The 16054-nt window shown below is 36.4% G+C and overlaps 1 protein-coding gene across 6 annotated transcripts in view; it reads left to right on the top strand.

Moving 5' to 3' along the window:
- Positions 1 to 16054, top strand: part of IFT80 (intraflagellar transport 80) — a 138344-nt gene that overhangs the window by 69496 nt on the left and 52794 nt on the right. For all 6 annotated transcript variants that reach the window (XR_012519158.1, XM_074405590.1, XM_074405587.1 and 3 more), the window contains one exon: positions 4447 to 4626. Coding sequence is in view for 5 of the 6 variants with exons in the window: in XM_074405590.1 (XP_074261691.1) it covers positions 4447 to 4626 (180 nt within the window). In the remaining variant the exon portion in view is untranslated. The remainder of the gene's footprint in view (positions 1 to 4446; positions 4627 to 16054) is intronic.

Genomic DNA, 16054 nt, shown 5'->3' with positions numbered 1-16054 from the left:
GAATTGATAATGATATATGTGAGTTTAATACTGTCATTTAATATTAGCTGGCTATTTTGCCCATTAGTTGATGTAAATTCTTCATTATATTCATGTTTTTTACTTTTTGATATTTTTTAGAAAGGCTGATACTGTTTGTTCCTTTCTATGTGTAGTGGTTCTTTCAGAAGCTCTTGTAAAGCAGGCCTGGTGGTGATGAATTCTCTGAGTGCTTGCTTGTTCACAAAAAACTTTATTTTTCCTTCACTTATGAAGCTTAGTTTGACTGGATGTAAAATTCTTGGTTGAAAGTTCTTTTCTTTAAGGATGTTGAATATTGGTCCCCACTCTCTTCTGGCTTGTAGGGTTTCTGCTGAGAGATCTGCTGTGAGTCTGATAGGCTTCCCTTTGTGGGTAACCTGACCTTTCTCTCTGGCTGCCCTTAGTATTTTCTCCTTCATTTCAACCCTGGTGAATCTGACGATTATGTGCCTTGGAGTTGCTCTTCTTGAGGAATATCTTTGTGGTGTTCTCTGTATTACCTGGAGTTGAATATTATCCTGCCTTACTAAGTTGGGAAAATTTTCCTGAATAATATCCTGAAGCATATTTTCCAGCTTGGATTCATTCTCTTCGTCACATTCAGGTACACCTATCAAGCGTAGATTAGGTCTTTTCACATAGTCCCATATTTCTTGGAGACTTTGCTCATTCCTTTTTATCCTTTTTTCTCTAATCTTGTCTTCTTGTTTTATTTCATTGAGTTGGTCTTCGACCTCTGATATCCTTTCTTCTGCTTGATCAATTCGGCTGTTAAAACTTGTGCATACTTCACGTACTTCTCGTACTCTGTTTTTCAGCTCCATCAATTCACTTATTTTCCTCTCTAAATTGTGTATTCTTGTTGACATTTCGTCAAACCTTTTTTCAAAGTTCTTAGTTTCTTTAGATTGTGTTAGCATAAGTTCTTTTAATTCACAGGAGTTTCTTATTATCCACGTTTTGAAGCCTGCTTCTGTAATTGGAACACACTCGTTCTCCATCAAGCCTTGTTTCGTTGCTGATGAGGAACTGGGATCCCTTGGTGAGGGAGAGGCGTTCTGATCTTGGGTATTCTCAGCCTTTTTTGACTGTTTTCTTCCCTTCGTTGTAGATTTATCCATCTGTGGTCTTTATAATTACCGTCTTTGTAATTGGGTTTCTGAGTGGACGTCCAACTTATTGATTCTCAGTGCCGAAATCTGAGCAACCCACTGCGCCGACCAAATCAGCGGCGTTAAGATGGATGGTGCCTTTCTGACTCTGCACCAAGAACCGACGCTCCGAGGCGCCGGCAAAGCCGCCTCGCCGGTCACAAGAGTCGCGCTGGCGACCCGTGGGGCTCCTCCACTGGGAATCTCCTGGTGCGTGAGCAACAAGAATTCATGTAAAGGTGTGGCGTCCTCTCGTTCTTTGCGTTTTCAGTGGGAGCTACAATCCCGAGCTGCTAGTGATCAGCCATCTTGGATCTCTCTTCATGGGGATTTGTTATAATTAATGGGTACTAGGCTTAATACCTGGGTGATGAAATTTTAATTTTTAATGCTTACATTTAAAATAATTTTTAAATTGTAAATTTAAAAAATTTTAATGTAAGAACTTAATTTAACTTTACTATTATAATACTGTTATACAGGTTGAGCATTCCTAATCTGAAAAAATTCAAAAGCCAAAATACTCCAAAATCTAAAACTTTGAGCACCAACATGATGCCAGAAGTGAAAAATTTCAACACTTCATGTGACAATCCACAACAAAATACAAAACTTTGTTTCATGCACAAAATTATAAGAAATATATAAAAAATTACCTTCATGCTATGTGTATAAAATGTATATGAAACATAAGTGAATTTTCTGTTTAGATTTGGGTCTCATTCTCAAGATATCTAATTATGATATATGCAAATATTTCAAAATCTGAAAAAATCCAAAATTCACTTCTGTCCCCCAAGCATTTCTGGTAAAGGATACTCAATCTGTATTCCTTGAAATGTGTTTTCAGGGATAAGTTGCATGTTGCAGATTTTATTTTCGTTGGTTCATGTGGATTGTAAAGGAAGTCAGTTGACTATAGGATGATGATATACTATTATCTTAGCGTTTCTTTTCATTTTGTCCTCTTAGGATCATGCATCTATAAGTTCTTAGATAAATATTTCTGTTTAATTTTAGTAAGACTTTTTTTCTGGCTGATTTGGTTCTTCGAGTGTTTTAAAACCATACTTTAAATACAGTAGTCCTCCCTTTTTCGTGTTTCCTTTGTGTGAGTTCAATTACCCTCTGACAACTGCAGTCCAAAATGAAAATTTCCAGAAATAAAGACTACATTCACATAACTTTTACTATGGTATATTTTTATAATTGTTCTATTGTGTTATTAAACATTGTTAAACTCTTACTTTCCCAATTTAAAAATTAAACTTTAATGTAGGTATATATGTGTAGATAAAAACATAGGATGTATAGGCTTTGGTATTATCCATAGTTTTAGCCTTCCACTGGGAATCCTGGGACTTATCCCCATGGTTAAGGGGGGACTATTATATGAATGTATGGTTTTAAAATACAAATTAAACTAAGATCTCTGTTTCTTCTACACCATGAGTATAGACTGGATTTAGAAAAAGAGAGAGCTATGTCGTAAGCCTATATGTTAATAAATCAAGTCTTATTTGTCATTATCAACCACTTTTAATCTTTATGTAAAATAGTATTCGTGTAGTGTTTCATAATTCTTGTTTGTCAAACAGAAGTGAATTAATTTCATTTTATTGCCCAAAGCAGATCATTAGTATCTTTGAAGTTCCCAGTCTTCTACAGTTATTTCCAAAAGATGACTTCAAATATTATATGTATTTTTAAAAATTTATTATTCTTAATTTTCAAAAAGAAAGTTTCTGGTATTTTCATACTGCTGATGAAGCAAAGGTTATGGTTTGTTCATTATCTTCTTCTTGATAACTTTATTATTAGGCCTTTACTTAAGACATTAAAGCAACAGTCAGTAGCTGCAAAGTTGGAGGGTGGTGAGAGTTGAAAAAAAGTGTCAGTGAGTGGTCAAAGAGCCTTTCAGTATTTTTATGTTATGTGTGAACTTTTGTTAGGAATTTTAAAGTCTTGATTTGTAATAGCATCAATTAGTAAATCTTTATCTGTATTTTTCCATTTCTTCCAAATTTGTTGTCAAAGTGAGCCTGTAGCTAATAATGAGTATTTCTGGGAAAAAAAAAAAAAAAAGTAAAACAAACAATCTCTCTCTCCAGCCAAGAGCAACAACAACAAAATCAAGACTGTGACTACAGGCTGTAAAGGCTGGAAGAATGGAAAGAGAATATATATATAAGTTTAGTCAAATTAATCATCCTGGCAAATAACATATGTTGCATCTGAAAAAATGAAACAAGTACACATAATACCATCTATCAAAAAGTTTGGATTGTTTTCTTATGTCTTATTTATACACCTGCACCAGAATCTCTTTTGTCCTATTTAATGCTTATTGATATCTCTAGATAACTTTCTCAAACAGACAGATAGGTTCTAGGAGAGGTTATACTAACTGTAGTCTGTTAAAAAAAAAAAAAGAAAGAAAAAAAATAGATCCAGTTGCATGTAATTTCATGATGTGTATAGAGCTGTTTTAGTTACATTGTGTGTTTAATTTCAGTTTTTTGTGACAGTCTTAAAATATTGTAATGAGAAATTTTTAGGTGTGAAGACTATATGCAGCCTTAAGAATGAATATTAAGATGTCTGTTTTTCCCTTTTCTTTTTTTTTTTGAGACGGAGTTTCGCTCTTGTTACCCAGGCTGGAGTGCAATGGCGCGATCTCGGCTCACCGCAACCTCCGCCTCCTGGGTTCAGGCAATTCTCCTGCCTCAGCCTCCTGAGTAGCTGGGATTATAGGCACGCACCACCATGCCCAGCTAATGTTTTGTATTTTTAGTAGAGACGGGGTTTCACCATGTTGACCAGGTTGGTCTCGATCTCTCGACCTCGTGATCCACCCGCCTTGGCCTCCCAAAGTGCTGGGATTACAGGCTTGAGCCACCGCGCCCGGCCAAGATGTCTGTTTTTTCTAAAGAATCTTTATGTTTACCTATTAAGTGTTATTACTTAAAAGCAATAACACACATTAAAATGATGTGGGTTTTTTACAGTTCTTGAGATATTTTCATACACTGTTTTATCATGATGTTCTACTATGGACTTTAACAATTATATCTGTATTTTCTATTCAGTACAATATAATTTTATTGAGAAAAATTCCAATAATATATAAAATAGTATTCATGTAGTGTTTCATAATTCCAGAATAAACAGATATTATTTTTAAAATGACCTAATATGTTGTCACATGCCTGATTTAAAACTTCCTAAAATTTTTTTTTCAATGTCAATTTTTTTCTTGTGTTTTCTTCCCCAGTGGTCATACGCATTAGAAAAACCCAACACTGGCAGCATATTTAATATCGCATGGTCTATTGATGGCACTCAGATTGCTGGAGCCTGTGGAAATGGACATGTTGTTTTTGCACATGTGGTGGAACAACATTGGGAGTGGAAAAATTTTCAAGTAACATTAACTAAAAGAAGGACCATGCAGGTATGATTATGTTCCAAGGTTGATTAAACCTACTTCTTTTCGTATTAGTTAACTGTACAGAATATGGAGTTATCTTCATAATTATATTTAGTCAAGCTTATAAAAGTTCAGTCACATTAGAATTATTTTAACTCTGCCATTAGTTGCTTTTTCTGATGAAAGAACCTTTCACAGATATAGAACCTGAATGCCCCAAGCTCTTCCGTTAATATGTTTAGGACAAAGACAATGAAATTGGAAACCTTGAGGAAATATGTGGATTCAGTGAGGAAAGGAGATAAGAAGTTGTAACAAATAGGAACATATTGGATTTAACTCCTAGAGCTGACTCCAAGGCAGGTCTAATCTGCCAGTTACTGACAGGGTTAATTGTTTTACTTATTTGTAATTGGATAACTTATTTAACCTGATTTTAAAAAATTTTCTTTCTTTTAAGAATTACCTAAGGAGAGTCAAAATGGGAAAATGGTATAGGAAGTTCTTACTGGGAATTAGGAAGTATAGGGGAAGAAAAATCTCTCTACCCATCCTAGGTTCATGACTGACGTCCTTGTAACAAAAGATACATTAACAAGAAAAAAGTATATTAACTGATTCCATGTAAGTTTTACATGATAACAGAGCCTTCCTGAGGAAATGAAGACCTGAAGAAACAGTTAAACCCATGTGCTTTTATGCAGGTTTGATGAAGAGTAGACAGTTGTGGCGATACACAATAGGGCAAAAAAGATATGATCTTATGGTAATAAGCTGGGGGAAATTTAGCAAGGCCTGTGTGTTTAGATTCTTCTCTGTGTCCCTGTGTCTTCAGAAATAAGAATATAACTTTCCTCTGGGTATAGGGAGGGCACCTCTCATATGAGAGTCTTATGACCTGCTTCAGGGAAAGGTCAGAAAATCCTTCCTAGGTTTTATGACCTGTGTTGGGAAGAAGAGTAGGGGAAGGTCAGAGTGATCTCCTGCTGCTCTAGTTTTATTAAATTCCTTTAGCTTATTCAGTATGCCATAGTGCCTTTTTTTGGAATAGTGTATCCTCAATGCCATCAGAAGAACATTTTGAAGTCAAATATTTTGTAGATTAATACGAGAAGGTTGGAATGTGGCAATGGGAAGTGGGGGGAAATGTTTTACAGGTCACAGGACATCAGTGAGAGGGCACAAGTATCCTCATGGCTCATCTTTATCTCTCCTTCAGGGCCTCTAGCCCAGTGCCTTGCACTTAATATATTAATAATTAGTTGAAGAAAGGTACAAGGAAAAGACTAAAGTCCAATGTGCCGACGCAAATCCTCTGAAAAAGAAGGCTCGACCTTCCTCCTCTTCCTTTTTTCTGTATCAGTTGCCTCTTTCTTCAGTATTCATAATTCGTATTATTACTATAAAAATTTAGAAGCATATATCATGTGATTTCTTGTGCAGGCCTATTCAAATATTCTGTTAGCCCAGGTATCCAGATTTTAAAATTTGGATGATATTGTCACTAGATTTCTAATAATTAAATGTATTATACTTTCCTTTGTTCTGTTTATTTTAAAATTGTAAAACTTTTTATTTAGAGAATATTAAACACACACAGAGTAGTATGATGAATCCCCATGTACTCAGCCCTGAAAATCATCAATTCATACTTAAGCCTGCCTGGTCCATGTCCCATCTACATTCCCTGTTCCCCAAATTCAGACATTGTATTTCATTGTAAATATTTTAGTATATATAACTAAAAGATAAGGACTATGTTTTAACAAAATCACACTACCATTATCATACCATATAAAAATAATTTCTTAACATTATCAAATATCCACAAAGTGTTTAAATGTCCAGTTTTTTCCTACATGCCACAAAAGTTTGTTTGAATCAGGATCCAGGTTTACATATTGCAATTGGTTGATGTATCTTTTTTTTTTTTTTTTTTTTTGAGATGGAGTCTCTCTCTGTTACCCAGGCTGGAGTGCAATGGCGCCATCTTGCCTCACTGCAACCTCTGCCTCTTGGGTTCAAGCAATTACTCTGCCTCAGCCTCCCGAGTAGCTGGGATTACAGGTGCCTGCCACCACACTCAGCTTATTTTTTGTATTTTTAGTAGAGATGGGGCTTCACTGTGTTGGCCAGACTGGTCTCGAGCTCCTGACCTCAGGTGATTTGCCTGCCTCAGCCTCCCAAAGTGCTAGGATTACAGGTGTGAGCCACTGTGCCCCGCTGATGTATCTTTTAAGTCTCTTTTAGTCTGTAGATGACTGTAAATTCCCTTTCTATCTCTGTTTCTTGCCCTGCAGTTTTTCTGTTGAAAAACCAAGTAATTTGTCTGGTATAGTTTCTCAGTCTGGACTTGGCTGATTGTATCTTTATGGGGTGATTTGACACACCCCTCTATCTTCTGTATTTCCTTAAAGAAGGATTTACGATCTAGATGATGGTGTAAATATATATTTCTTCTAATTAACCTGGCATCTGAAACATTATAATAGTCTATATATGACATAGAATCCATTGTGAGTTCTAATCAACTAACTGGGATATATTATATTTATAGCTAATATAGTATTGCTAAAATAAGTTCTGGCCTTACAGAAGTGCCCCAACATGAGAATATATCTAGAAATAGGAGTTCTTCTTTTATAGTAAAAAGGAATTATCCTAGCGATTAGAGGATTTTTATGTGAAATAAAATGAACTGTGGAAATGCTCAACTGGCTTATCTAATCTAAATTATCCTTGTGTTTAAAATAATATTTATAAATAAATATTTAAAGTTTTAAACTAGAACATTATTTTTATTTTTTAAAAGGGGTTTTACTTTCTCCATGATTATAAAACATTTGACTGCATTTTTGCTGAGTTAGGCCTATTCACTGTTTCTTCTTTGAATGATTGTATTCACCATTCAATGGATATCTATTGAGTGGTCCCTACTTGCCAGGGGTTGGGCTAAGCAAGGAGGAATACAGTAGTGAATAAGACAGATTTGGTCCTTGTTTTTGTGGACCTCCTAGATTAGCACCTTGAAAAATTTTTTTTTCCATAAATTTAGCTGAAATTGATGTAAAGTGAAAAATGAAGGAAAAAAGGAAATTTATTGATTCATGTGAAGTTACGAGATAGACTGACTTGAGAGACATTACTAGTTCAGAGGCTTAAATAATGCCAAGAGGACTTCATCTCTTTCTCTTCCTCAACTCTCTTTTTCTCTGTAATTGTCTTAGTTTTCAGAAAGATTCTATTTTGTGGCCTTGGTAGTTCCAGGCTCATTCTACCAACTTCAAGTTCAGCAGAAAGACTGCTTTTTTCCCAGTAATTCAGGAGAGATCTCAGCCTTGGATTTTATATGCTGAGCCTGAGTCAAATGTATTTAGACAGGGAGAGGCAGAGAAAGATGAGTCAATCCCATCTAGCCAGTCACTGAGAATAGTGGAAGGAATGATTTCTTAAAGGAAAATAAATGTATATTTATAAGAAAATATGTCATTTGATTCTGGGCAGACAAAAAAATGATAGATATATACTATAGTCTATTTTGCGCTGTTTAGTGTTAGTTACTTATTGCTGTGTTATTACTTATGTAGTAATATGTGTTAGTTACTTATTGCTGCATAATAAATAACCCTAAACATAGTGGCTTCAACAGCAATAATTGTTATCACTCATTTTCTGTGGGTCAGGAATCCAAGCATGGCTTAGCTGGGTCCTCTGTTTCACAGTCTCACAAGGTTCTAAACAAGGTGTTGACCAGGACTTGAGTCTTATCTAAAGGCTCAACTGGGGAAAGATTTGCTTTCAAGCTCACTGACATGATTGCTGCAAAATTCAGTTCATCAGTGTCTTTTGCACTGAGGGCCTCAGTTTTTTCTTGACTATTGACTGGAGATCTCCTTCAGTTCTTTGCATGTGGCCTCTTAATAGCGAAGCTCACAACTTGGTGATTTGCTTTATTAGAGCAAGCAAGAAGGGCCAGAGAGAGTGTAAGCAAGACATAAGTCACAGTTCTTGTTTTTTATTTTTATTTTTTGAGATGGAGTCTCGCACTGTCGCTCAGGCTATAGTGCAGTGGCGCGATCTCGGCTCACTACAGTCTCTGACTTCTGGGTTTAAGCTGTTCTCCTGCCTCAGCCTCCCAGGTAGCTGGGACTACAGACATGCGCCACCATGCTCAGCAAATTTTTTTGTATTTTTAGTAGGGATGGGGTTTCACCATGTTGGCCTGGATGGTCTCGATCTCCTGATCTCGTGATCTGCCTACCTCGGCCTCTCAAAAGTTACAGTTTTTATAACCCGAGCTCAGAAGTGACATCTCATCACTTTTGCTATATTCTATTCACTAGAAGCAAGCTATTAGGTCCAGTCCAAACTAAATGTAGAGATTTTCACATGTGTAAATACCAGGAGGCAGGGATCATTGGGAGTCACCTTGCAATGCCTTTATTCATATATATGAATATATATTCAACCTTCTCTTATATATATGATTCTGAAATATACTACTTTATCATGCAGCTATTTAATATATGATTGAAAACAAACCCATCCGCTTTCTAAAAACAGATAACCTAGACTCTCCAGTTATTGCATCCAGCTCCAATTCTCTGGTTTGGAAAACTATACATAAGTATGTATTTTAATTCTTCTCCCCTCCCCTCCCACTCTTCATATTCCCAGTTTACAATGGCGAAGGGAAAAGAGGGTGGCTGCAGTGAAAACAATTTGGAAAAGGAGAGAAAGGAAAACAACACACAGTGATTACCAGTTTATAGCTAAAATCCAGCTGGTGAGTGTGAAAGAAAAATGAAAATCTTGAGACCCCAACCTCACTATCTCAAAGGGAAAGGGTAAGCCTGAGAACTGAGTCATGCAAAACTGCCTCCCATTTTGTTCCTAAGTAGATGCTGCAAAGATAAAAGAACACATACCTCTGCAGAGGGCTTTCCTCAGAATATGCCCACAAGTAAATTTCCTGTGGTCCCCAAGATCTTTACCCCAAAACAGAGTTCTGTTGAGTTTCACCCTGACCACGTAAATTAACAGCTTATCTTCACAGATGTGGGAAGACAAGACTATAGAAGTCATCCCTCTGCTCACCTGAGACAATACATATTTCACTGCTTCTTCTACTCTGTGTTTATCTTATAAACAAATACAGATTCACTGCAAGGGGAATACATAGTTGACTATCCCTGTACCTGTTTTCACTTGCAACATGTGGATTCAGTGAACTCTAATCGAAGCCTCACAAGAATGTGACCATACCCTCCCTCTTTACTCTTTCTGTCTCCCTTTTCCCCTCCTGCCTACTTTTTTCCCCTCCTTTAAATATTGAAGCTCTCCAAACGCTTTTTGGAAAAAGCATGAATCACAGATGTTTCTGTGATTTTTGTGTTCCTTTTTCCTGGGCACATCCCCAACTTAGGCAAAATAAACCTATAAATTGATTGAGACTCACCTCCAGTCATTTTCTTTGGTTTTACACCAAGAATATACTGTTAACTCTCTTAGCAATAAAGCAGTTGCTTGGTCAGTGTGTTAACTCTAGTTTGCCTTTCTGGGAAGATAACCCTGGACATTTGGGAGGATTCCCTTTCTGAGAGCTGTACTTTTTAGCAGCTTACTTTTGTTGCAAAGTGGAGCCACAGGATTTCAGTGAGACTGAACAGTCACAATTTTTTTGTTTGTCCGATTTAGAATTTTACAGTTTCTTTAGAGGCTTAGTTGGCTTTTGTTTTATCTGTGTTTCATTAACTCAGAAACCAGAGATCGTGTGGAGTCATGATTGTTAAATCTACACCTTGACTGGCTGGTGCTGTTTTTCTACAATAGACTTCTTTGCCCTACTGTCTTTTGTGGGGCACAATAGCTGGAGTGAAAAAGTTTCTTAATCTGCCTCTTGCCTCCAGGAAGCAGCCCAGTGGATAATTCTTTCCCAAAAAGATCGTTGATATATTTGGTAGAAGGAAGTGCCTACCTAGGTGGGAAAGTGTGCAGGTGCAAAGGATGAGGTACTTCTGGTATCTCAGAAATTACCTTTATTTCTTTCCTGCCATTCTAACTTTAGGATGGAGCACAAATTTGGCTTTTAATAGTCGTCAAAGTTCAAAAGTGTCTAATTTACAGGACACTTTTATGTCTTGTAAAAATAAGAGCTAATAATAGAGTAATTTTGAGGATGAAATGAGATAATGTATATATAACAAAAATAAATGATAGCTATTGCTATTATGATTATAGCTATGTATAGGACTAAATGATGTTTTGCAAATGTGCGAACAGAATGTTTAGACTTATGTCAATCTGAGGAGTCTAAATATTGTGATCACATAGAATAATTGGGTGGCGTGAATATCAGGAGATTAATCCTGGAGCTACCCTGAATTGAACAGAGTAATAGGTGTATTTTAAAATTCAGCACAGAACATTTCTGATGTGAAATTTGCCATAGTTTTGAAACTATAACAGCAATTACTGGAGTGTCTTTAGTTTTGTTATTATGGCTAGGATGCTTTATTCTGGTTTGGTTCTAGTGTACCAGATTCACAAAACGGTGCATTCCCCCAGGTGAAGCTTTAGACAAATATGGATCTTAAGAAATCTGTCTATAATTTTAATAATGTTAGAGGCCTATACAACTGAATTTTTAAATGTTGAATTTTCTTAAACCTGTTTAGGAAAGTTTGCAGGCAGTTCTAGACAGCATGTTGCTATAAAAATACTAACATATAACTTCCCTTTAAAATTTTTATATCATTCTATTAGCTTTAAACTTTTTAGAAAACTATGGTATTTGGATCTTTAAAAAAAAATCTCAGGAAGCTCAGACTTCTTGTGAAAATGGTGTTAGTTCATTCATAGAAGACAAAGACATACTTTTGGCTCCAAAAGATTAAAATATATGTATATAGATATATATTTAAAAGACTTACCTGGACTCAAAAACAAGATAAAGATCTCTGTGGACTAGAAACAGAACAAAAATGCAGTATGGAGTCTCAGACCTACTTCAGGTCCAGAAGCAGGCAGGCAAAGGCAGTGAAGAGAGTAGCTCCTGCTGGCTAAGGAAACTGAAAGTATTAATACTTGCAGTGAGACAAGGGACTAGATCCAGGCTTCTGTTTGAAATCAGAGCCTGGGGGGGTCTATGAGGTAGCTTCCTTCTCTTCATCCTGAAAGGTGACCTAAAAAATCTACAGCCAACTGCTATATGGGGCTTCATATGCGGAGTTGTAGGCCTAGGAAATTTGAAGAGAGGTTTACATGACACCACCTGCAGTGAGCGGCCTGTTCAATTCCAGAGGGCACCATTCACACAGACCCAGAGTTGTGCAGTACACAACCTGCAGTCATATAGCTGTGGCCTTAAAAACCTCAGCCCTTTCACTGAAAGCATTCTTGTTCTAATTAACAGCAGCTGAATACTGAGAGCAGTGTTTTTCCTCCAGCCTTCTCAAGTAGAAGTGTTTTTCTTTGATGCGCCGCGTATCACTGGATCTGGGTAGATGTCTTCTTTACTCCTTGCTGATTCTAGACCACTATAACCTCTGAGGTTCCCTAAAAAACTCTAGCTCCTTTGAAACTTTTGTCATCAGACTACTACCCTCTTTGCAGTCATTACTGTTACTCATTGAAGAGGTGAGCAAAAATATTCATGTCTTTTTCTTTTTTTTTCTATTTTAATATGTATTTTATTGTGTTTAGGTTTTGGGGTACATGTGAAGAACATGCAAGATTTTTGCATAGGTACATACATGGCAATGTGGTTTGCTGCCTTCCTCCCCATCACCTGTATCTGGCATTTCTCTCCATGTTATCCCTCCCCAACTCCTCACCCACCGCTGTCCCTCCCCTAGTTCCCCACAACAGACCCCAGTGTGTGATGCTCCCCTCCCTGTGTCTATGTGTTCTCATTGTTCAACACCTGCCTATGAGTGAGAACATGCGGTGTTTGATTTTCTGTTCTTGTGTCAGTTTGCTGAGAATGATAGTTTCCAGGTTCTTCCATGTCCCTACAAAGGACACAAACTCATCGTTTTTTATGGCTGCATAGTATTAAATGGTATATATGTGCCACATTTTCCTTGTCCAGTCTACCATCGATGGGCATTTTGGTTGGTTCCAGGTCTTTGCTATTGTAAACAGTGCTGCAATGAACATTCGTGTTCAATGTGTCCTTATAATAGATTGATTTATAATCCTTTGGATATATATCCAGTAATGGGATTGCTGGGTCAAATGGAATTTCTATTTCTAGGTCCTTGAGGAATCACTGTCTTCCACAATGGTTGAACTAATTTACACTCCCACCAATAGTGTAAAAGTGTTCCTATTTCTCTACATCCTTTCCAGCATCTGTTGTCTCCAGATTTTTTAATGATCCCCTTTCTAACTAGCATGAGATGGTATCTCTTCACTACTAGTTCTGGAATTGTTTTTTAAGTTGTTTAAAACTGTCTGAAAGATAAGAACTATTTTCATTTTAACATTACCATAGTAACATTCACATTTCCCCAGTCTTTTTCTAACATCTTTCTACAGTAACAGATCACATTTCTCCAATTATTTTCTAAGTATATTTTTACAGTTGGTTTGTTTGTATCAGGAAATAAAGTCCCACATTGCACTTAGTTAATTTGTCTCTTAAGTCTTTTGAAATCTGAAACAACTTACTATTTATTTACTTATGATTTATTTGTTAAAGAAACCAGATTATTCTGTTGAATTTCCCACATTCTATATTTGACTGATTCCATCTTTGTGATGTGATTACATTAATTAATTAATTTATTTTTATTTACTTATTTATGTATTTATTTTTTCAAGATATGGTCTCACTCTATCACCCGGGCTGGAGTGAGTGGCACAATCACGGCTCACAGCAGCCTTGACTTCCCAAGCATAAACAATCCTCCCACTTCAGCCTCCCTAGTAGCTGGGACCACAGGCATCTGCCACCTCACCTAGCTATTTTGTTTTTGTTTTTTGTAAAGACAGGGTCTCACCTTTTTGCCTAGGCTGGTTTTGAACTCTGCCCACCTCAGCCACTCAAAATGCTGGGAATAAAGGCATAAGCCACCACTCTTGGCCTTGATTACAATTAATACGTTCATTTATCCTGCATTTCCTGTAGACTGGTTATTAGGTTTAAAGCCTTAGGTGATGCTGTGTGCTTCCTGTTGCATTGCATCAGGAGGCGCATATGTCTGCTTGTCTCTCTTTTACTGATGTTAACATTTGATCAGTGTGTTTGGGTATTAATAAACCTGATTCATCTATCATATATTTCCCCACTGGGCTTTTAACCTTAACGTTTTTAGCTGCCATTGATAATAGTCGTCTAGATCTATTTTTCATTGGGGAATTGTGAAGTGGTAACATTGTAATTCTATCATTCCTTCCACATTTATTAGCTAGAATTCTTCTATAAAAGACTTTGTTTTCCTCCTCCACCACTGGGTTACCTTTTGGGGAATGGTATCAAATGCTAAATTATTTTCCTATTTGCCAGTTTTCAAGTAATAAGCTGGTTTCCTAGCAAGTCCAATAAGTTTCCTTTTTTGTTATCATTGATGTTATCATTATAAACTTGTGGATTTTAATTTTTTCTTTTTGAGATGGAGTTTCGCTCTGTTGCCCAGGCTGGAATGCAGTTGCACTATCTCCGCTCACTGCAACTTCCGCCTCCCAGGTTCAAGTGATACTCCTGCCTCAGCCTCCTGAGTAGCTGGGACTACAGGCATGCGCCACCATGCCTGGGTAATTTTTTTGTATTTTTAGTAGAGACAGGGTTTCACCATGTTGGCCAGGCTGGTCTTGATCTCCTTATCTCATGATCCACCTGCCTCAGCCTCCCAAAGTGCTGGGATTACAGGCGTGCGCCACCACACCCTTCCAATTTTAACTTTATGTGTTTCTATCCATCGTGGTTATTCTCTCTTTAATGCTCAGATTGTTCCATCTTTGGCCAATTGGTACCTATATTCTTTTGACTGATTTCAGTAGCTTCCTTGCTTTCTGGTGTGACAAGATGTTTCAGGCTTCTTTTGTACATCTAGACTAAAATCAACCATTTTTCCATGAAGGCCTTGTTCCTTTTGGAGGGAAATGTTATTTACAGACACAATCAGATCTCTAAATAACATGTGTTCATTGCTATTGATTTGATCATTACTTCTAGACAAAATTTATTTTTCTTTTTTCTTTTTACTTGAGTCTGTACTGGAAAGAAATGTTTTTGTTTTTGACAGATAAAAATACATCACAAGTTTATACTGAGGTTTTTAATTTAAATTCAAGATTATAGAGTTTTACTTCTTGGTTTTTTAAGAGCAACTCTTCTGACCAGAAAAATTTGGTTCCTAAAAACATTATATCCCAAAATATGGTTTTAAAATAACAATATTAATATTATTCTAATAATGTTAGTGAATACTGTTTAAGATTTCTTGTTTTTTTAAAAAAGTGAGCAAATCTATATATTTTTATATTTTATCTTTTTTAAGATAAAAAGTATCATACTATACACACTGTTCTGCATCTTGCATTTTTTTACTGTACTGTATCTCATGGACATCTATAGATCTTCCTTATTTCTTTTTATAGCTGTATAATATTCCCCTGTTTGACTATATCATAGTTTATACAACCTGTCTTTTATCAATAGACATTTGGGCTATTTCCAGTTTTTTGGTATTAGTAATAGTGCTATAGTGATAGTCTGTGCATATGTTATTTTATAGTTTTGCTTGTTTATCTTTGGGATGGAACTCTAGAAATGAGATTGCTGGGTCAGTATTTTGGTGGAGATGGGAGTTGGGGAGCAGATAGTAAAAAAAGTAACATACTTGTTTATTCTGTTTGGGCTGCTATAACAAAATACCATAATCTAGGTAGCTTGTAAACAACAGAAATTTATTTCTCATAATTTTGGAAGCTGGGAGTCCAAGATCAAGGTGCCAGCAGATTTAGTGTCTGGCGAGGGCCCACTTTCTAATTCATATGGTGCCTTCTTGCTGTGTCCACGCTTGGCGAAATGGGCAAGGCAGCTCTCTGGGACCTCTTTTATAAGAACACTAATCCCATTCATCAGCGCCCACAACCTTTCAAAGGCTCCACCTGCTAATAATGTCATATTGGTGATTAGATTTGAATTTTGAAGACACAAACATTTAGATCATGGCAGTGCCTGGTAGGCGTACTTCTTTGAAGTACTTATAAGAAGTTTGATTTACCTTCCTATTTTTCTTTCCATACCCTTTCATTGCTCTTTAGTATTGTCACATTATATTTAGAAATATGGTAACACTTTGAGGAGGACTTAAAGGAGTTTTGTAGGTATAATTAGATTTTTTCCTCTATTCTTCACCTCTTACTATACTCCCATAATACCTGTTCTAGTATAGACCAGAGATTAGGTAAATTTAACTTGCTCAACATTTTTCTTAATTTC

Source organism: Saimiri boliviensis, chromosome 9, assembly GCF_048565385.1.
Source record: "Saimiri boliviensis isolate mSaiBol1 chromosome 9, mSaiBol1.pri, whole genome shotgun sequence".
NCBI lineage: Eukaryota > Metazoa > Chordata > Mammalia > Primates > Cebidae > Saimiri > Saimiri boliviensis.
This window is presented reverse-complemented; position numbering and strand designations above follow the sequence as displayed.